Below are 21621 nucleotides of genomic sequence, written 5' to 3' on the forward strand. Positions count from 1 at the left end.
TTAGTGATAACAGGGCATGGGGGCATCGGGACGAGTTCCTCTGGGCCGTGAATGGGGCAGAAAGACTAAAGTTTCAGGCTTCCCCCCACAAGTTCTATCGAGGCTCCCCTGGACCGAATGACCTCATCAGCAAGAAAGCTTGTGTTTCGGGCTCCTCGAGCTATGACGGTAGGTGTTCATGCACGTTGAAGCCCCTCTGACCCGCCACCACGTCCTGTCAAACCCACCAATGCCTACGAAGACAAGGAGCCTCAACGACGCTAGACGCGCTTAATTAGCTGCGAGAGAGACGACTCCGTAGGAGCCCCATTTATCCCCATGGGCAAGACATTGCGAGAATCTCACAACGACCACGTCCTCCCTCGCGCATGGAACGACTCCTCATGCGCCCCATAGACCCAGAGACGAGTGAAAGACCCGATCCAGCCTATTGCAGAGTGTATATCTTTCGAAGCACTCAGGTGGTCCCACCCGGGTGCCGTCATCGGGCTCGAACTTCAACTGCTAGGCTCACCAAGCGGGGTGTGCATAACCATGGCTCAATCTGCTTTTACAACATATCAAATCAGTATAAATTTACCATATCACGTGGTGGTGGTCAAAGGGGTGCCCCTGGTTTCCCCATTCTGTCCCAATATCCCGCCGGAATTCAACCCGCATTGCCGTGGACCCCACGTGTTGATGGGTATAGTCGGAGCGGCCTGACCATAAGACGACCCCCACGGCGGCAAAGTTCCTATAAAGACATCGTTGCATGCCGTGCTTGAATCTAGTTGACTATTCCTACGACTCAGGCGGGTTCGATCAAATCTTGTTTCTCTCTCCACAGTGATACCCCCAAATTATTTCTCCGGTTCATCGGACTGGATGGGTCTTGGAAATTTTACAAAGAAGACATCCGTTGGCGCCCGCTATCGTGTAAATCATCCCATGTGAGTTCATCCCAAGCTACTCTCTCTGCGTCTTCAGCTTAGTCACGTAGTTGTTTCACATCAATACGTATCTATCTCGATCCCAGAGCTTTGTGTTTGTAGCCCCTCAAGCTAACTGCAACAGAAACTTGACAAGATGGGCCACCGATCACCAGCTTCCTCCATGACGGAGAAAGCCTCGTCAAACTACCCTGGCGCCTCAACGGAGCAACAAGAGACGGTTCTATCCAATGCCTCCCTAGAGCCCTATGGACCTTCAGGTAGGATTACAATCGTCATTGCCCACGCTGATGCTACATACTGACACTAATGGCAGGTTTTCGCGGAATCTTCGTCTCTCATTATGTCGCGATGTGTGCAGCCTTCTCCGCCATCGGCGGCCTCCTTTTCGGCTACGACCAAGGCGTCATCTCTGTCACCTTAGTCATGGATCAATTTCTCGAACGGTTCCCGGAAGTCTCAGATAACGCTGCTGGGTCCGGCTTCAAAAAGGGCCTCATGACGGCGATGATCACATTGGGTGCCTTTGTCGGTGCCATGAACCAGGGGTGGATCGCCGACATGATTTCTCGGAAGCGATCCATCATGGTTGCCGTTGTTGTTTTCACCATCGGCTCGTCGATCCAGACTTCGGCTGTCAACTACAACATGCTAGTGGGCGGTCGCTTTATCGGAGGCCTGGGTATCGGCATGTAAGTTCTTCACCTGGTACGCGCCCGGCCCTCTCGGATGCTAACATTCCTAGGCTTTCCATGGTCGTCCCCTTATACATCTCTGAAATATCACCTCCGGAAATCCGCGGATCTCTTCTCGTATTCGAACAGCTGTCCATTGTCTTCGGGATAGTCATTTCCTTCTGGATTACTTTCGGTACAAAGGACATCCCTAACCACTGGGCGTGGCAGCTGCCATTCCTCATCCAGATCATCCCTGGTCTTCTCCTCGGTTTTGGCGCCGTGTTCCTACCTTACTCTCCCAGGTGGTTGGCGTCCAAGGGGCGTGAAACTGAGGCCCTGAACAGCCTGTGTAAGCTTCGCGTCCTCCCGGACACCGACCCGCGCGTCCGACGTGAATGGATGGACATCATTGCCGAAGCCCGGTTCCAGACCGCAGTTCTAGCTGATCGTCACCCCACTCTGGTCAGCAAAGGAGACGTAGCAAGTATCTTGAAGCTCGAAGCAGTGTCTTGGACCGACTGCTTTAGAAAGGGATGCTTTAAGCGCACGCAAGTTGGAATCTTTCTAATGTTTTTCCAACAATTCGTTGGAATCAATGCGTTGATATACTATTCTCCCACCTTGTTTGAGACCATGGGCCTCGATCACAACATGCAACTAATCATGTCTGGTGTTCTGAACTGTGTTCAGCTGGTGGGTGTCATCCCTAGCTTGTGGACCATGGATCGTTTCGGACGCCGATGGATTCTGCTCGTGGGGAGCCTGGGAATGACGATCTCTCATACTGTCATCGCCATACTCGTCGGTCTCTATTCGAATGACTGGCCAAGCCACACTACCCAGGGCTGGGTCAGTGTTGCCTTCTTGCTGCTGTACATGCTCGTTTTTGGAGCTACATGGGGTCCGGTTCCTTGGGCTATGCCGTCTGAGGTCTTCCCTTCCTCCCTGAGAGCCAAGGGCGTTTCTATTTCCACATGCTCTAGTAGGTAGACTCGACCCAAATACTTTGAGGTGCATCGTGCGCTGACTTGAGACAGATTGGATCAACAACTTCGTCATCGGTCTCATAACTCCTCCAATGGTCCAAGGGACAGGGTTTGGGGCTTACGTGTTTTTCGCCGCTTTTTGTTTGCTTTCCGGAATCTGGACCTGGTTCTGCGTACCCGAGACCAACGGAAAAACCCTCGAGCAGATGGACGAGGTGTTTGGTGACCGCACCGGACTTGACGACGTTGCAAAGAAGGAACAGATCTTCCGCGAGGTCGTGGATGAGCAGACTCGCTCTACAGTAACATTGCCAGCGTAGACGGGCTGAGGTGATTTTGAGGTAAATTTGTAAATTCAGCTCAAGTAGCCTATACATAATTTGGAGAATTGACAAATTTTGACATGCCCCTGCAGAAAGTTGAACTCGTGTATAGTTGAGTACTGAGCCAACGTGTTACTATGAGCTCTGGGTTGTGGTTCCTATGGCCCCCTACCTAATGTTCTAGAATTGTTGACTACGTGTGGATCGAAAAAGTACATCTATCTTGCCAACAAGATGCAACATGCAAGATTCACAGAATCATTCTTCAAGAGATAGACGTAGCAAGTTAGATTGATGTCTCGTGTAGACCTATGATAATCTTACATATGGCGATCTGCGTAATTGGCAACCGCCTCTAATCCATGAATCATCCTACTTGACTCGTTAAACCCGTTTCCAAAACTAGAAAACATGAATTTTTTGCTAGCTCCAAGAACCGCGTCGTATGGGTCATTTGAGAACCCGAGCCCGCAGAACGAATCACTGACGAACCCTCCCTCCTCAGAACGGGCCGAGATTAACATCCCGAAAAGCTGTGCTAGTCCATCTGATATACGGCCCCGGAGAAGTGGCCAACTTGTCATGATAAGGGTGCTAATACATACGTCGCTCGTAGGTCACGTTCGTTGCAACGTGTTGATCACAGCGTACCCCTGTCTGGTTCATGTGCTTCTTTCCCCGTGGGGTTTGTAACGGTTGACGCTAGAAGAATATAGCTAGATCTCATCCTTGCCGCTCGGTTCGGGGCATTAGTAAGTACTTGCGGAAAATCGGCTTCGGAATACTACCTAGTTGAGCCAGGGCTATACAAGCCCAGGAACGCGCCGTTGGGCCGGTTGAAAGGCTTGGGTTGGCGGCTACACATTCCTGTCCCGGGTAGCCGAATGGGGCAACCCGGAGACGGCGCGCATATTCTTTTTGATGTCAGCCGACCTTTCGTAAGACTGTTGGACCAACTTGCATTACAAAGGCGACCCCAAGGGGATCTAACCTTACCCCAAGGGGAAGACATTGGTATTCCTGGGGAATGTGCGGGGTACATTTCATGGAGGAACCATGCCATGGGATGGTGTGAGGCTCCTTTTCGAAGGGGCATAGTGTTATGAACAGTGTGTTCATTCATCCATGGTCTACTTGTTAAGACTTCAACCTCCCCTGCCCGCTAAACTACGCACTGTCTACCGTAGCAAGTAGAGCCTGATAAATCCATGTCTATTACCGGCTGCACTGTTGCAAACGCATACATAACAGCTCTGGTAGCCCTAGTCGATACGGAGGTTTAGCTAAGAGATTCCATGGCACTAATTTTCTATCTAGAAACATCTGTTGAGTATATAGCATAATGATTGTACTGTGTTTATCCGACTGTGTTTAGAGTACTGTTGCGTACCTGTTCGACCTTAAGAGGGACCGCTTGGATAATGTACGCTACTTAGTAGGAGGCTTACGCGCCCGGATGGACGCCAAAGGTTCATCGGTTGGGACTTGGTAAATTCACGGAGAGAAAAGGTCTAAAACCCAATATTGCCTCCTTAGCTGCTCTGAATCAGGGAAATCCAAGCGCCTGTTCGAGGTCAGAATCTCCTGGCAATCAAGGTACACTCCCTACCCGCTGGTTCATCGATTGACTAGCCATAAATTCACAGGGAATTGGAGATAATCATGCATTCAACTAATTGTTGTGGTATCTAATGTTCGAAATCTAGACGATCTAGTGGTATCTCTTAACAGGATTAGAGGCCTTCAGGCCTCACAAGAGAAAAGAAATTAATGGCACTGGAAGTCATTCCGTGCCCATTTGAGAAAGCCGGAACCTATGCGGCGAGGACATAATTCGTAGCGCAATGAGTCGCTTTGAAACCCAATGCGGCCTGTCAATCTCCCAACCAGGGGGCGAACCACTCGAATACCACCTGAGGATTCAACCTTTCAGGACTTCTCGACGTTCTGTGTCTCCTCGTCCTGGCGGGCCCACAGGCCGTTGTTCTCACTGCTGCTGGTGCTGTTCTCGCGGCGGTTCTCGCGGGTAGTGGCGTGACCAGTCTCCTTATCGTCGTATTGGATGAGAAGCTCGCCGTTCTTGCCGTAGCGGTGGGGCTCCTTGCGGGCGACGTTGACGACGTCGAAGGCGCCCTTGAAACCGGAAGAGGCCTTGGAGAAGATAGAGTCCATCTCCTCCAGAGAGCGGTAGGCGGTCTCAGGGAAGAAGAAGTAGGTGACGGGGACGATGATGGCGTTGATGATAGCGAAGATGGTATAGGTGTGATGCTTGATGGAGTCGAAGGCGACGGGAGTGATCATGACAACCTAGTCTTCGTTAGCATTGAATGATTGAGGGTCCGATATTGAAGCCACTTACCATGAAGTTGAAGATCCAGTTGGCAGATGTAGAAAGCGCGTTGGCGGGGGCGCGGATACGTAGGGGGACGATCTCGGCGGGGTAGAGCCAAGTCATGCCAAGCCATCCGACAGCGAAGAAAGTGTTGAAGACGAAGAGGAACACAATGCCAGTAATCTGGCAGGCATAAGTCTTCTGGGAGTTGACACCGGCGAGGATGGCCATGGTGATGGCCTGACCGATAGCGCCGAAAAGCATAAGCTTGCGGCGGCCGACGCGCTCAACCAGAAAGACGGCGGGCCAAGAAGCAATGAAGTACTCGGTGCCGTTAAGAGCAGCCAGCAAGTGGGCCATGAAGCGAGACATTCCCAGGCCAGAGTAGATGACGGCGGCGTAGTAGGTGATGAGGTTGATACCGCAGATCTGCTGGAACATCTGGTTGACGTAAGCGATGCAGGTGCGGTGGAAGTTGCGGTTCTTGTCCATGGTGAAGAGATCCTTGAAAGTGCCCTTGGACATCTCCTCGACGGTCTTCTTCATGACAACGTATTCGTTCTTGCAGTATTCGTCATCTTCGGGGAGGTTGGCGATGGCAGCAATGACCTCCTTAGCCTCCTGGTCACGGCCCTTGAGAATGAGCCAGCGAGGAGACTCGGGCAGGTTCCAGACAAAGGCCAAAATGAAGACACAGAAGAGGATCTGCAGGGCCAGAGGGAAACGCCAGGAGACAGATCCGGGGGCGAAAGACATGCCGAGATCAATCCAGTAGGAAATCATGATGCCACCGCTGATGAGGGCACCCTCAATCATGACAAGCTTGCCGCGCTTGTGTGAGCTGCACGTCTCTGACTGCCAGGTAGGTACCGTTGATGTGTTGCCGCCGTTTCCGAGGCCAGTGATAATACGTCCGATGATGAGGTGCTCAATGGAGAAAGCGGAAGCCTGGAGAACAGCACCGATAACCATGATGGCGGTACCGAGGATGATCATGCGCTTACGACCGAGAGGGTTTCCGATGAAGATGGTGATAATGGCGCCGAGAAAGCAGCCCAAGTTGTAGGAGGCGACGGCGATACCTTGGTTGGTAGAGCGCTGGCTCTTGGTAAGCCCTCCGAGAAGGCCTTCGGGCTCTGAGTCGATGGTAGGGAACTGAGATTGGAAGGCGGGGAGGGTGAGGATACCACCGGTGACACCCTGGTCTGGAGAGAAAGGTGAGTCAACCAAGCTGTCGCCTCGGGATCAAGTCCGTGCTGGGTTGGGTGTATTGAGACTTACCATATCCGAAAAGCAAGAAGTCACATCCTGCGATGATACTGATGGCCCAGTTAAGGCTCTTGCCTCGAAGGCCGAAGTAATTAAGCTTGCCCATCTCGGAGACTCTTTCACAGCGGGTAGTATCTGATTATTGTGTTCCAGAAAATACCGAGGCTGTAGGTCGCAAACCGGTCGAAGAGGCAAGTTGAGACAGTCGAAGTGGATGGGGAAACAACAGGAAGATCAGATGCGAATTGAGACGGCGAGCGTCGACCTTATACATAAAATCCCCAACACACAGCGCCGGGTGAAGATCGGCAACGTCAGTGCCATAAGCTGAACTCTTTCTCCTCACCCTGTACAATCTCCTCAGTCGTACCGTTGGATTACATGCTTGGCCTAGTAGTGTACACTGGCATGGTAACACGGCTAGGTACTTGTGCCAGCCTCAGACCCTGGCGTTTGGGGTAGAAACCCAACCCAGAAAACCCTATAGCCAATCACCAAAAGGGTGCCCCGATTTCCCCCAATCTCTGTACCATCCAAGATCCCTATGGAGGAGGAGGGTCAAGGCTATCCACCCGGATCCACGGGCATGGGCGACGAGAGACGGTGACATGTCGTCAGCCTGGCCAAGACGCCGTCATGGGAGGGGTGAGGTCCCCCCCCCCCCAAGCCAATACGGCGCCCAGCAAGAGTTTTGCGGGGTTCGTCATGGTCGAACACTGGAATACGGCAGCCTCACCGCTCTAGACTAGGACACGGGCTCGTGGAGACGCCGTCCTTCGAGCGGCAGAATCCGGAGAGTCACCGACGCGAAAGACGGCAGCTGAGGTGAGATAAGGCAGCATTGGTATGCCAAAGAGGAGAAGAGGGCTCAAAGAGGTGCCGCAATTGTGTCCATCTGCACATTATCGGTGGGGTTCTGATGGAGACATGTTGGAGACCTCGACGTCATCCTTGAGGATTTTGATACCAATCGATAAGTCGTGCAGCATTAAAGTGCGAAAAATGGCGAAAAAGGCACCTTACAGTCGCCGTTTGTGCATACCGATACCGTTGGTCGTTATCCATACACACACCTGGTTGGTTTATCCCCGTCTGGGCGGCGCCCTCTGCGAGTCAGGGGGCCCTGCGCGAACCCTGCAGCCAACTTTGAGCCGAAGCTGCTGGCATCGTAGCCGCCGAGAGCGCTTGGAGCTACCGACTACTGACACTGTCTCTCGCCCGACCGTTTTGGTCACCTTTTCTAGCTCTTTTCACAGTTTATGCTGGGTCCGCAACGTGGGGACAACGGTGATAGAACCAGGTTTCATGTTGAGAATGCTTGCCTGCGATTTGTCAACATCGGTCGTTGTTGGTGACATAGTCTTGCCGGCGGTGGGCCACATGACGTATAGTTCTTGCATGGTAATTTACCGACTCCGGAAAAGGCTCAGCTTGTTGAAAGAATATTATGTGCTACATCTTACATGCAGAAGATGCAACTTTCGTTCCTGTTTCGAGTTTACCGCGTCGACTGGCGACTCGACGTTGACCGAAAGACATGTCATTTGCAGTCGATATTAAAGCTTAACCGTGTGCTAAGACAACGTCCAAGAACGACAAGATGCGCCCAGATAAATACACTAGAGCTTACGCTTCGCCAAATCTCTTGCCGATTGCTTGTTTGCTGCCTAGCCCTTGGTATTGCAAATCCTCTCTTCTTGTCTTCCTCTTGTCTTCCTCTTGTCTTTCAACTGACGAGCCAACATTCGCTACGGTTAACTGTGGAGTGTGGCATACTACTGGAGCCAATGTGGGATGCCAAGTACGATCTATATCCTCGTGCTCCAAGCGTGTCCGGGATGACGTCGCTACACGTTTTGTCTCTGCTCGGTTTTACTCTATTAGGAAATCCGAAGGCGCGCGCCGGGCGTTAACAGGCGGGCCAAGACAGCGGACGGACCAGAGTTACCAATGTGCCCAATGAGAGGGATTGCAAAACCCCGACCGCTGGTCTCGGGCACGGAAGAACTGACGGCCCATGGGTTCTTGTGCCCGTTTTTCACCCGCATAGCCGCAAGAACCGGAGAAGTACTCCGTACCAGGCAACCCTCTCGTCAACTCTCACCGACCCTGAACGAACTGACTCGGGGCCCGCAGCAATCTGTTGGTCGATGCTGCGGGAGATGGTAATGAAGCCGATGTTGGACCTTCTTGACGTACAGAAGCCCGGCCCAATGAGTGTGCAATCCGTAAGGTGACGTACAGGTTGGCATCGTCCAAAATTCCAACATCTGCTTGTATATATCTCACAATTGACCTTCATAGCCACGGGAACCATTCCCGAGATTGTATCTCAGCGACTTGCTCATCCAGCAAGTCTCCATTGTCGAGCTCCTTGATGAAAACATGGTTTCTCCATCTCCATTTCTTTTTGACCTCTCTCTCAAGGCCACTAATTTCATTTTATGGATAAACACGCAACGGTCATGACTGGCATACACTAGTCAGGAGATCTTCATACAACGCATCTATTCTGGGCCAAAAGCCGTTTACCAAAGAGGGCAGGACCCTGACTCTGCATGTCCTCGACAGTTTGTCTAATCCATATTACCACGCTGCCCCCACAGCCCAGGTGAGAGATGCCTGACGCGGATGGGAAGACCGGGCCATCTTTTATCTGTTCGCCAATGAGAAGACGTGATGCCTCGGCCGAAGCAGTCTAGGGGGTACGACGAAGTGGGCATCAACATTGGAGATGCAGCTTCACATGTCGGGTAAACTCGTGCATATCATGAGAGGGAAATTACGGCTCATAACATAAACTCCACCACATGAAGGATTGGAAATGTTCTAAGACGGCCACTTGTAAGTTCCGAGCTGATGGTCAGATCGGCCCTGTCATCGAGCAATGCTCGACTAAATCGAAAGAAAGTTTCCTGTGTTCTTGGAAAAAACACGGGGGGCGGGAGTGCCAAGCCCAGAGTGTGGCCGATTCGCCGGTCCCGGAAAATTCTGCATCCTCGGTCCCGCACCGAGGAACCAAGTTTTTTTTTCGACTGGCGGTGGATCCGGACCCTAGTCGCAGAGAGCTAAGAGCCTGTGAGGGTATCAGAGAAAGCACACTGGTCTCAGATTGTGATTGAGGCAGCCCGGGCTGGCGGCAAGCCCACATCCTGCGTGAGAAGTTGAGCCAATCTATCTGTAAGGCTATGTGGTCCGGGCCCAGAACAATGGATCTCGCCTTCAGTTCAGGGCCACTTATGATGCCTATATGAAGAACCACACACGATGGGGTGGCGAGCTGCCTAAATCGACCTCAGCGCTGCGCGGCAGTTATACGGCGACTATCTTTATTCGGTCCTTTAGATATCAAGCCGGCCTGTAATGTTGATCTAGATATAGTGTATTCCACGATAGGGGTCCTGAGGGTCTGACAAACACTAGCCGCAATTGCCACACGTGCGGTAGACGATCAGGGGTCTTGGGATGCGGTGAACAACCTTGGATTTGCTCGTGAAAATGACGTCTTTGTTTGGTCCCCACAGCGCCGGCTTGCTCCTAGTCTGGTCGACCCTCATTCCATGGGATGAATCTGGCTCCGGTCATGTAACAGCGGCGCCGGAAACTGTCCGAGGGTGTCGAGAGTTTTGTGCTCCGACCCTTTCGTCATCAATGACGGGGATTCTCAACAACGAAAAGCACACTTGCTGCATATATTGTTGGGGATTGAGTCACAGTAACAGCTTTATACGGTCTGAGTGCCGTCGAGCAGCCTGTGTCACTAAACAGCATACGTGACAAAACCTAGCCAAAGCACAGCTAGCTTGTTACCAGCACTGACAAGCTGCAAATAGCCTTGATCTACGTGGTCATCAACTACCCCCTGTATAAAACACATTCGCCGGTCGAGCTTCCTCGCTTGCACAAGACTTTACGGGCCATGACTCCGTTAAATAAGGTCTTTGTGGGCCTTTCGCCCCGACGTGCCCGGTGGCATACATATCATACTCCGGAGAAGGTGGGTCCGAACTCGTCTACGAAGCGGCGGGGCCGCCGGACAACGTCACCACAGCATCAGCTGGCACAAAATTCTACTGAAGAGATCGAGATAGTCAGAACAATCGCCTTTGAAACATGCCTGTGAGCTCCAGTCAAGCGTGGCTAGCATCGCTCCCATATCATTATGTTCCCTCATCCATCTGTCACGTAACAAAACGATTCCGTTGGTTACGTGGGCAGTGACCAACACTTATATATCTCGTGACACCATCATTGTACTGGCCACAGAGAACCGTCAACTGCATCATGAGCGCGGCCATATCTAACAAAGTCACAAATAAACATGCAAGAGAAAACAAAGAGAGGAAGCTGCAATTTGACCAATGAAGGTCCTGCGGAGGACTTCGGAAACTTAAACCCAAGGTCAACGCTAAGGTCGATCGATCTACATGCATAATTGCACACACAGGCAACATTGAGGGCCAGCGCAATAATTTTCATGCAGCGGGATCTTACTACTTGTTACTTGTATATGCAGCTGATATATACGATGAGGCAGCAATAAGCCAATCAATGCCTATTGGTGTTAGGGAGGGGTTGCCGATGTAGAAAGTACAGCTGGTACCAGTGACAACATGTTCCCGTACCCTTGGACACAGCCGGTCTGGGCTGCCTGAGAATCCGCATGTTCCTTAGACTGAAACCTGTTGATCACTAAGATTGGAAGAGCGAGAGGGCGACGTAGGTCGAGGAAGAGGTAGCATTTAATTCCACGAATGAGATACTATCACTGGACTCGATCTGTGAAGTTCAATCTGCCTAGGTTCTACTTTTCTGGTTTAAAAAGTTTGTGGAATATGATATACAAAGACACATGAGGGTGTTCATTGTGTTAGCGTATGTGTCTTAAGTAGCGGGTTTCTGTGGAACGAATCTACAAGTACTACCCACAAATATCAGGCCTGAAATATTGATAAAGTAGGCAAGGAGCATGGGGTTCAAATGCAGAAAAATCTTTTATGATGTAAATTTCGCTCAGGGGGCAGTATCACCCGATCTGATAGCGATTTGGGGCTTCTTTCAGCTTCAAGAACCAGAATATCGAGTTCCATACATATATTCAGACAGGCAACACTCTGCAGTATAATATGTGTATACAAACCTGGTGGATGTTAAAGTAAAACGTCGCACAAGTTTTCTGTCAGTCTAAAAGTTTCATATGGTGTTCTTGGCATGAGCAGAATTTGAAAATCGAATCTGACGACAGTTTAACTAATGATGGATTTCACAATTGGCAAAAAGATTGATCATGTATAATTGAAACTTCCATCTGTGTATTACCAGGACAGATAAGATTATGAGAATGAAGCCCGCTGAATTGACTCATCCATCTCAGATGTTGCCACAGTAATTAAGGATGGAAGAAGGGGCCAAAAGCGATATTCTCAAGCTTATCAAATCGTTCGAGGTACTTACCACTCATGATCATATCCTCAGAAACGCGATTGACGTGCCTACATATACTTGGAATGTTGTCGGATATCGGATAGATCTTCGGCAAGTAGTGTGCTTAGTCTATAGCTAGACTGTAATAAGTAGCTCTAAGATGCTACAGTTTATATCCCAAAAAAACTGAAATAATATTTAAAGAGTTTGCCATGCCAGCTCATTGAACAGCACGATCTCTACCAACACAAGCCGATAACTAATCTTCCCATCCGCATCCATTTCCAAGTCAGAATGCCACATGATTACTATATCCGTTACGTGACAGAAAAGCACTGACAATAAAGCCCCAAGGTTTCCCCGGTTATCTTTGATACGAATGTATTGCCCGTTACTACGTATTACAGCTCATATACTCAAGATCAGAGCTAAAAGGACAAAGGTCCCACCAAGTTTCAGTTTTATGTATACGTTCTCATGTATAACGATGTCAGAAATTGACCTGATGATTTCAGTACAATGCAAATTATGATAGTTGGCATGGATTGAACTAGGTAAAAGTTGCTTTTATATAAATGTTTCTTCAGCGAAAAATAGAGCGTCTGTTAGCCATGCCCATCAGGCTACTAAGTAGCCTTTTCAACAGGCCACCAACCATTCAGTCAAGTCGCTTGATAATCACCATGTTTTGGTGTGGAGTTTGTGGGGTCATAGTTCCCATATCACGTGCTTGAGGTTTCGACCAAACCCCTGAATAGAATCGATATACCGGCACGGAAATTAGGGCCGTATTCCGATTCAGTCAGCTTGGACACAGGGTACGGGATAACCGGGCCTTCAACGCAGCACAGATCGAAAAACCAGCTTTATCATCGATCCGTTGGCTTAGTCCTCAGCTACTAAGCTGGTAAATCGGGGTTGAGACCACTAAGTTCAGACGACCCGGCGATGAAGACGGCCAAAGCCCCTATTTAGCCTGTCCTTTCCTCGAGGCAGAATATGGACATCGCGCACGAAGCGATGTGCCCAAAAAGGCCCCCCCCCAGAAAACTGCACTGAGCAAGTTTTACATATTCCTTGAGACGATGATGGAGAGTGCGGCGCTGTAAGTGGATATTCATCTACCAAAAACCGTACGTGATCGGTATCATCTTCCAAAACGCTACCAAGAAGCCCGGCAATCATGGAACTGGCTGGGAATTCCTGGGTAGCTTATAGCGTACCTGCCTCAGGTTCATGGGCCTTCTAGGGATTATCCCTGCGGTTCTCTACAACAAGCTTATTTTTCCATCGAGGATCAACATTTTTTCCGCCAACGTGTCTCGGATAGTGATACGTTAGACCTGAGATGAGTTTTGGATGACAGCTGACAGGAGGCCCTTTGCTTCTGTCAAGTCGGCAAGCGGAAACAACTGGTTTTGTCATTGAACCGTCAGTGCTCGCAACAAGTGTCAGGAGAACGTCAAGCGACCAGGCTGGCGTTAGAACGCAGTAGATGAAACTATGACGCTGCTCTTTAGCCGTTGGTGCTCGAACTTCAACGTTCAAGCATTAACGCTTCCAGTTGATTGCCAAGCCTTATCCCGTGAATTTGGGTCGTGATCTACGGCCTAAATAACCTTTCGAGACGATCCACGGTGTGCCCGTTGCTTGGCTGTCGGACCGGTTCCCTACAGGGAGACTCACGTCATCATGACTGAGTCTAGCACGTGTTTTTCTGTGAGCAGCGACGGTCTGGGTAGCCACGAACGGAAAATTTCAAGAACTGGGGAGATCTTCATTATCAATGTTGCTCATGTTCGCGACAGGACTTGTACAGAGTCTGCAATTAATTGCAGATAGATGGCGCGCTAGCCTGAAAGGGTTGTGTTTGCGAAGGACAACAACAACATGTTTCTGGAAGACGACTATATGAATCACACCCATCATACCTGCTGTACGGTTTGGCTTCTTTGATACTCGGCTTCTTCTATAAAATACTCATTTGCACAGGAAGCATTCGCTTTACAACGAAGAAAAGTCGTGCACAAATCTTTGTCTGCAACACGTCCAATGGGTCTGAATCTCAAGTATGTAATTCGCTATGTTGTCATCACCAAAGGGTCCAGACCATCACAACAGAAAAGATCTAGAAGGCATTGCCTAACCGGTCGTCTCAGCTTGATTCATCCCAAGTTGATGGGTTGCTGCTTATCCACTAGTCACAAGACGTCATTTGTCACAGATAGCACAAGCGTCTGTGCTGACCCCTATGTCGGCAACGTGGGCATGGTGGGAGCCATGTTCGGAGTCAGCGGCGTAGGTAGAGCCTCCTTGAGGCTATGTCTTCTGCCCTCCTTCGAAATAATGGCTGGGTAGTCCCTGATCCTAGCGAACATGTTTGTTTTCCAAGCACATCCCCGCCGGGCTGTGGTGTAAAGGCAGTTTCAACGAGCGATTGTCAGGGGAAAGAAAAGACTCATCTGAAGTTTTCAACATGTAACCAGTATCACAGCGAGGGGCTGAGTATCATTCTGCAGGAATCATCGCATAGATAACACATGCCTTGATAAAACAGTAGGCCCACCCGGAAAAGTCAGAGCCGGAACAGACCCCATGGACACCATGGCTTTTATTCAGGCTGATTATAATCAGCCTAGAATTGGCGTTTAGACCGGCTTGACATCCGGACATCAGCTGCACTTCTAAATATCGTCATGCCGGCCCTTCTTCGAGTTGGATCAAGCAGACAATTGTCAACATCATAGTGAACATCATCGATTTCGAATATTGCGAAAATGTCGGGTACGAAGAAATCAGAAAGCCCACCCCAACATAGTCCAGCTCCAAAGTCGTCTGCAAGAGGGGTCATGAATTGCAAGCCATGCCAGGTTCGCAAAGTAAGTGATCTCCGCACCCGGAATTAAGCATGTTTTCTGATCGACGCTTTGCCTATGCGTAGATCAAATGCGACAGAGCGTTACCCGCATGTGGGGTATGCCAACTTTACCAGAGATCATGCTTCTATGGTATGCCGCCTTTGCTCCCCCACCCTTTCAGCTGGCTACTGAATTGTAAGAAGCTAACTAACTGGGGATCCAGAGGGCGTTCCGAAGAAGCGCGGACCGAAGAAAGAATCGATCAGTGCTTTGATAAAACGAATTGATGGACTCGAGGAACTTCTCAAGTCAGAGAAAACACCCACTCCACCTGGATCTGACGTAGTCGCCACTGAACTAAACGGAAATCATGCCCATAGCAATGGGAGTTGCGAAACCTGCGGGTCTGCATCGTCAGACTTGTCGCCTTTCAGCGCATTCCACGAAGGAGGCTTTGCAGCGAATTCGTACGTGCTACATAACAGGTGCTCCGTTTAGCGCGTGCTCTTCTCGCTAACGTAGTATTAGGGACTTCCCCTCGGTCATTAACGCAGAGGGTTTGATTGACATTTACTTCAAATACTTCCATCGAAACCCATATGAGATCTTGGACGAAGAGATCACCAGGCACAAGTTGAGAAACAACCAGCTTCCCAAGTCAGTACTGTACGCTGTCTGTGCTCTAGCCACACGGTATGTTCTCTATAAGTGGTCTAGAACCAACGCGAAATTAACAGCATATTAGGTATTCAGAGCAGCCGGGCAAGGGACCAAGCAGCCATGTTTCTGCGGAGACCTATGTCTCTTGGGCTCAGAAAGAAATTGAAGTTGCAGGCAATTCGGTCGAAATCTGCCAAGCGCTTCTTTTGTTAGTGACAGCCTTCGTGGCAATGGGTGATGGAAAGAAGGCGTACAGCACTCTGTGTAAGTCCGATGACTACCAGAAACGACTGATCATACTTGAGCGCTAACAGATTGAAATAGCCCAGGCGGTCGGATCAGCTATGGCTTTGGAGTTATATCAATGCTCCGACGAAAGTAACGATAACAGCCGAGCCGAAAATCTGATGAGAAGGCGACTTCTCTGGACCTGCTATGTCATGAACGTATTTGTATCGACCTGGCTAGAGCGACCTTCGCTGATCGATGATGCTATCGTCAAAGCAACCATTCCGTCTACTCAACAATCTCAATCAGGCTGGCAGTCGAAAAACGACTACTCCGCAGGAGCAGATTCTGAACAAGCTTGCGAAGATACGAGAGACCCGGATTATGGACTTCAGAAGCTTGTTTGGGTTGCGTACATCCTTTCTGACGCCAACAGATACCTGCTTGTCACTGAACCCACTACGCAGGAGGCATATGGCCATCGACACAAGATTCGTCGTGACCTTGATCTTTGGGCAGCCGACGTAAGTCGCACTCCGGACCCTCCAAGCCAACTATTTGATGGTCCGGAGGCGAACGTTTTACTCGAATGTCGGGTCATTTACCACTTGATCCACTGCCTCATTTACCGCCCGCTTTTGCCGTTGCATCTTGGTGAGCCTACAGGAGCAATGATGATACAACACTGGGTGGCCGAAGCAGCGGAGATTGGGTTTCGTCATGCAACGGCAATTCTTGAGCTTGTCGACCAAACTCTTCAGACAAAGCCTCACCACCTGCCGCCTTTCATATCATATTGCATCTTCACAGCTGGGACAATTCACGCTCACGGTGTACAATACGCCAACGACCACAAGAACCAAGGCCTGGGAATCGGACTTAACTCTTTTAACAGTTCTCCGTTGGCAGCAGAATCATTCGCCGGCTCCTCTGAATTTCTCAACAAGGGCGTGCAACAGCTTTCCGCCATTGGCAACGATTTCGAATCTGCGCGGTTGTTCAAGCAGAGACTCGACGAGCTTGCAAAGGAGCACGTTAGCCTATCAAGCAAGAATGTAGCTGGATACGCGCCCTCTCGATCGAACAAGTTCTTCCACCGATACTCTGTCGAGCTCCGACAGAAAGTCCAGGGCCTCTATGCGACCGAGGTACCTCCTACTCCAACACACTTGCAGCCACCGGAATCTCCGGAAGACAATCTAGGAAAGATGGGATTCCCGGCAGTGACGTGGAGTACGAGTCAAAATCACGGTGGCGCTAAGATTCCTTTCGCGCCGTCTAGGCTGAGCATTGGACACCCAGCAGCCAACAACCTTGGCCATTCCAGATCGTTCTCAGACACCACGTCTTTGAATCCATCTTACTCATTTGGAGGGACCAATCAGTTTTCACAGAGGCCACTCCCAGTATGGCCAGGCTTTCAAGATGCCACGCCGAGACAGATCATAACCCAAGACACGCCAATGCTGGATCCCTCGTCACAGCTAACATCCCCTATTCAGCAGGAGCAGGCAGCGGCCGCAAGCCAAGGCGATTGGGGTGGTGTGAAGAATTTCGCCGGCGGCGAGTCAATGGGCTACGAGGTTCTTCCAGGTTCAATCACAGCAGGCGTTCCCGCGTGCCAGACGGGAGAAGAGTTACAGGGCTCGTTTGTACAATTTCAGAACTTCGCTGTATTGTAGTTTTATCAACCCAAAACATTCGCAGTTTCCCAACTTCGGCTGAAAGTGCTTATATGTGCGAGACACAGTTCGTAAATTAATGAACCTGGCGGACTTCGGAACCAGCACGAAATCTGTTGTCCTCACGCTCATTTGCCACACGACCACTAATTCTGGTCGTTTTCGCTCCGCCCGCTCCACCCGTTTCACCTGCCGGTTTTCGTAATCATTGTAAACTTGGGTTCTTCTATCATGACTATCTTCTGATCAACAATTGATATTACGAGCCATACAATCGTTCCGAGTAAGTGGCTCTGTTCAAGTGTGTGTGACTCATCAGGAGATAGTGCGATTCAACCCGCCTTGTTACTCCACTTGTCCACACCCAGTATCAAGTTGATGTCATTAATATCGACCACCCATTAAGATGAACGGACTACTCGAGTCTCGTGATATCAGACGATAGATAGTATCTATTGAATGATCCGTGGAATAATAAATACAGAGACTTTCGTATCAAGCTGGAAAGCTCAGGATCGGTGGGTAACAGCACAAGAATTACTTTGCTCTTGCTTCCATAGCATAATTCAATCTTGCTTCAAAAATGAAACAAAGTTAGCAATAGATTTTCTCTGTTCAAGCAAAAGGATTCTTGATACCTACTTGTAACTGATATCATCTAGTAGAGTTGATTGAATTCTTAGGAATTCGAAGAGATGTGCAGGAGGGACTTTTCTTTCTAAACTACTTTGGAGTAAGAGTTAAATATTCCACAGCATGATACGACACAGGTGAGTTTCTCCGAGATTGATAGTGAATGAAGTTATAGATTATACATTTGCTGCATTAAAAAAGCATGGGTATACAGGTCATCTCAAGGGGACACACGGAAGATGAACATCCTATGGATCCAAGATTTTGAGACTGATGCATTTACACGAGAGTGAAGAACTAGCAAGTCACTTAGGTTTCTAAGAAAGGGCAAGAATGGGAGTAGGCTATCTTTGATGCTGATGCAGTCCAAATTCCAGGTCCATATAGGGTGCAATGATATCGGAATCGACAAGCTTTCTTATCCCCAAGTTGGAAAAGAATATCTACATGTATTTTACTGGCTTTCACTGTCAAGCAAAATGATGACCATCATTGACGGGATTGTAGACGCGTCCCTATATATAGCATGTGATGGTAAGCAGTAAGATGTAATGTACGAAGGTGAAATACAACTATGTAGTGCTCAGGAGCTTGAATACAGGTGCCAGAAAGCTGTTATCCCAATCAAATAATGACTTAAATCCCGTATACCAGCTTATTACATGTCTCCAAGCTCTCTAGTCTGAATCCTGGCCTTCTCGGCAATTTCATGCGCGGTCTTCAACCCCTCAATGATTCTATCAAAGTGCGCACGCTTTTTCAAAGTCTCATCATCCTCTCGCGCCATCTTTTGAACCTCTTCTTCACTCAGAGTGAACACCCAATCAGTTGACAGGCCCATGAGGGGCCCCCCAGAGTAGGACACGAAATCTTCGATAATGTCATTGATGACATATCTGATGAACGCCTCGAGAGATAACTGAACATTGTGTTAACGAGTAATCGAAACTTGGAAGTTCTTGGGGAAGTCACATACGTCGTAGTATACTTTGACGACATCATGCACGTCGTTGATCATGTTGCCTTCGATGGAGTGGTGGAAGTGCTGGAACAACAGCTTCGAGTGAGCCAAGTCGAAAGAACCCGATTTGAAACTTGGAATGGACCCAAGAGCCTCGAGAAGTCGAACAGTGCGCAGCGCTTGCAACCTTTCCTGGAAACGCGGATCGGTTGTTTGCAGGTGAGATTCGAGCTCCCGGCGGCAGTGCTCTTTGAGCTCTCGGATCGCCTTCTTTTTAGCTTGTTGCTGAAGTTGAGAAAGAACTCTAGAAAGCTTTTCATAAAGATTGCTGGAGCAGCTATGTGAGCAAACGTCTTCGAGAATCCGATTCGAAGCGTACTCGATGTCGTTGGCAACGATTTCAATGTAGCGTTCTGCAACTTGCTGCCAATTCTCTGACTGTTTTCTGAAGAGAATCTTAATGACATCTGTATTGACAAGGCCCGGTAGCTCAGTTGTCTGCCAGATGCGAAGCTGGTCGCGAATAACTTCTACAAGTGGCGTACGTAGCTGGGAGGCCACCGTCGGTTTCTTACGCATAGCGTGGCGCTTTGTGGGCGGGGTCAAAGGAGGTGTAGTGACTTGCTCTTGGTCACCATGCTCGGTGGTGTTCGGTGGAGGCGGATGTCCTGCTAACCTAGCTGAGTAAAAGGACACAGCCTTGGTGAGCTGGATCATTGGGTCAACACTTGTATCCTCAAACAAGTGAGTGTGCCCGCGGGCTTGCATCTCTTCAGTGAAGCTTTCGTTCGCCTCTCGCACTAGTCCCCTGACGCGAAGGGCTGCCTCAGAAAATGATCCGGGGCTATTGAGCGTCTTGACTGCTACTGTGTGATATCTTTCAATCACACTTCTGATGTATTGCTGGCGAAGGCTGTGAGTTGGGCGAGGGTCTCCCAGACCCTTCCTGGACTCTTCGGCTTCTGAAAGAAGCCTTCGAACAGATTCCTGGATAGCAGGGAAATTGCCGCGGATCTGGGCACAGAGAAGATTTCCGAGATATTTCTGTAGCATAATTGAGCCTCGTCGGTTTTCTCGTATCTCGTCCCAACGTGGCTGGCTGAAAAGTTTACGTTCGGCTTCTTTGATGTCGAAGTCATCGCCGTCTAATGGAGACCGGTTTCGTACTACAAACCACCCATCTTGCATTGACTTTCCCGAATCTTTTCCTCGTCCGCTAGCAATCTCGATCACCTTCAATATGTCAGCATCTTTTCATAGCATGGTATGACCTTCGTACCTTAGTTGGATTCACCAACATGTCACACTTGGTAAAGACGCCCACAAGACGTTTTTTGTCAACCAAATCAGCAGCCATCTGGAAAATTCCCTGAGTAGCAAGATCTGCATCAGCGGCAGCCACACAACTGTATTCCGTTAGAATAAGAGAAATAAACTCAATGTATCTCGAATAATAGCGTTACTTACATGACAATGTTGGCTGGTTGTCTCATGTACTCCTCGACCATCAATTTCACGCCGTACGCTTCATGCTGATTGACATCGTGAGCGTATGAGATTATACCTGGTACATCAAGAATACTGAAATGTGAGCGCTTTGGGCCTGAGAGTTCAATGCGAAGGACCTGAGTCGCGAAGTTCTTTGCGTGAACCCCTTGGCCTGTTCTGATGCCCATGTGTTTGGTAGATATCTGAGGATCTTGTGAGATATTGAAGATGGTGACTGGAAATTTAGAAAAAAGAAATAATGTACCTCGTCCATGATTTCTTTGAAGTCATCAATCCCCAAGCGGTCACTTGTATAAAGATAGTCCTTGTACGAGTCGTTGGATGGGTAATCGAAAACATCAACATTAGTCACCTCAGGGTCGACAATAGTGATCTTGACAGCATTTTCACTGCCCGCAGCAGTTCTTCGAGATACTATCCGTGTAGCAAAGCGAGTGCAGATACCAGTATCGACTGGAAACGGGATGTCGGTTAGGCTTTGCAGCAACGAGGATTTGCCAGAAGATTGACCTCCAACAATGACTAACTGTATCAAGATATTGTCAGATAAGATTATTGAGAAAAGGGAAAAGTTATGTAAACGAACCTGAGGTATGGCCAACTCCTGGTTGACACCGCAAGATTGAAGACGATCGATAGCGTCAAATAGAATCCTGCTACTATCACTATCGAAGGGATTTTCAGCGATTGATCTCTCCCCTTGAGCCAATTCGTTTTCTGAGCGGGGGGGGCGCGCCGAAGATTCGGCAGCAGAGTCGACCTGCGACTCATTGTCCTGTGGCACGGGGTAATTGCCAGCCCGTGGCATTGTGAGACCAGGTGGCTTCTGCGTAAGCCTGGAAGCGACAAGAGTTGGCTGAACCATAGTTGTCTGGGTGCAGAGAGGATTTGATGAGGAAAGTATAGAAATATGATGATCAAGAATCAGATGTATTCAATTTTAGTGAAGTGAAGAGAAACAAAGAGGAAATTTCTTTGTCAATAATCATGGATGTAAATGGAGCTTTATATATGTAATGCCAGGCAAGCAGGAGGTAAGAACATGTATGGTCGAGACCATGTTTTTAGCAATCTCCGTTATTGCATTTTTATTGATACTACAAGAGGCAGTGTTATTTCTTCCATGTATGTAACTGTTGCGATGTTG

The 21621-nt window shown here is 49.2% G+C and overlaps 4 protein-coding genes across 4 annotated transcripts; 2 read left to right on the top strand and 2 right to left on the bottom strand.

Annotated features, from left to right (window-relative positions):
* Positions 1-801: 801 nt before the first annotated feature.
* On the top strand, positions 802-2915 carry LY79DRAFT_648205 (general substrate transporter; the record flags this gene model as incomplete). Its single annotated transcript, XM_060562503.1, has 5 exons — positions 802-932; positions 1057-1192; positions 1249-1624; positions 1678-2591; positions 2647-2915. Exons 2-5 carry the CDS (start codon positions 1069-1071, stop codon positions 2913-2915), a joined length of 1683 nt encoding a protein of 560 aa, XP_060416554.1. The 5' UTR covers positions 802-932; positions 1057-1068.
* A 1487-nt stretch (positions 2916-4402) lies between these two features.
* Positions 4403-8058, bottom strand: LY79DRAFT_657714 (uncharacterized protein; the record flags this gene model as incomplete). Its single annotated transcript, XM_060562713.1, has 6 exons — positions 4403-4514; positions 4625-5225; positions 5278-6455; positions 6532-6635; positions 6901-7000; positions 7983-8058. 5 exons carry the CDS (start codon positions 8056-8058, stop codon positions 4848-4850), a joined length of 1836 nt encoding a protein of 611 aa, XP_060416555.1. The 3' UTR covers positions 4403-4514; positions 4625-4847.
* A 6831-nt stretch (positions 8059-14889) lies between these two features.
* LY79DRAFT_681080 (fungal-specific transcription factor domain-containing protein) lies at positions 14890-17371 on the top strand (the record flags this gene model as incomplete). Its single annotated transcript, XM_060564555.1, has 5 exons — positions 14890-14917; positions 15025-15268; positions 15330-15494; positions 15547-15725; positions 15786-17371. 5 exons carry the CDS (start codon positions 14890-14892, stop codon positions 17369-17371), a joined length of 2202 nt encoding a protein of 733 aa, XP_060416556.1.
* Positions 17372-18329: 958 nt separating this feature from the next.
* LY79DRAFT_546715 (vacuolar sorting protein VPS1) lies at positions 18330-21595 on the bottom strand. Its single transcript, XM_060557251.1, has 6 exons — positions 21061-21595; positions 20719-21000; positions 20433-20656; positions 20245-20371; positions 18981-20198; positions 18330-18923 (listed from the first exon to the last, which is right to left on the bottom strand). The coding sequence occupies exons 1-6, from the start codon at positions 21337-21339 to the stop codon at positions 18663-18665; spliced, it is 2391 nt and encodes a 796-aa protein (XP_060416557.1). The 5' UTR covers positions 21340-21595; the 3' UTR covers positions 18330-18662.
* Positions 21596-21621: the final 26 nt, after the last annotated feature.

The sequence above is a fragment of the Colletotrichum navitas genome (assembly GCF_030913465.1).
Source record: "Colletotrichum navitas strain CBS 125086 chromosome Unknown LY79scaffold_15, whole genome shotgun sequence".
NCBI classification, from domain to species: Eukaryota; Fungi; Ascomycota; class Sordariomycetes; order Glomerellales; family Glomerellaceae; genus Colletotrichum; species Colletotrichum navitas.

What these genes read in the sequence shown, in the direction of transcription:
- LY79DRAFT_546715 (XM_060557251.1), bottom strand. Translation starts at nt 21,339, where the DNA reads ATGGTTCAGCCAACTCTTGTCGCTTCCAGGCTTACGCAGAAGCCACCT. An exon ending in TCAAAGAAATCATGGACGAG is followed by an intron (nt 20,657 to 20,718) that starts GTACATTATTTC and finishes CAAGATCCTCAG; the next exon opens with ATATCTACCAAACACATGGG. An exon ending in TGTTGGTGAATCCAACTAAG is followed by an intron (nt 20,199 to 20,244) that starts GTACGAAGGTCA and finishes GACATATTGAAG; the next exon opens with GTGATCGAGATTGCTAGCGG.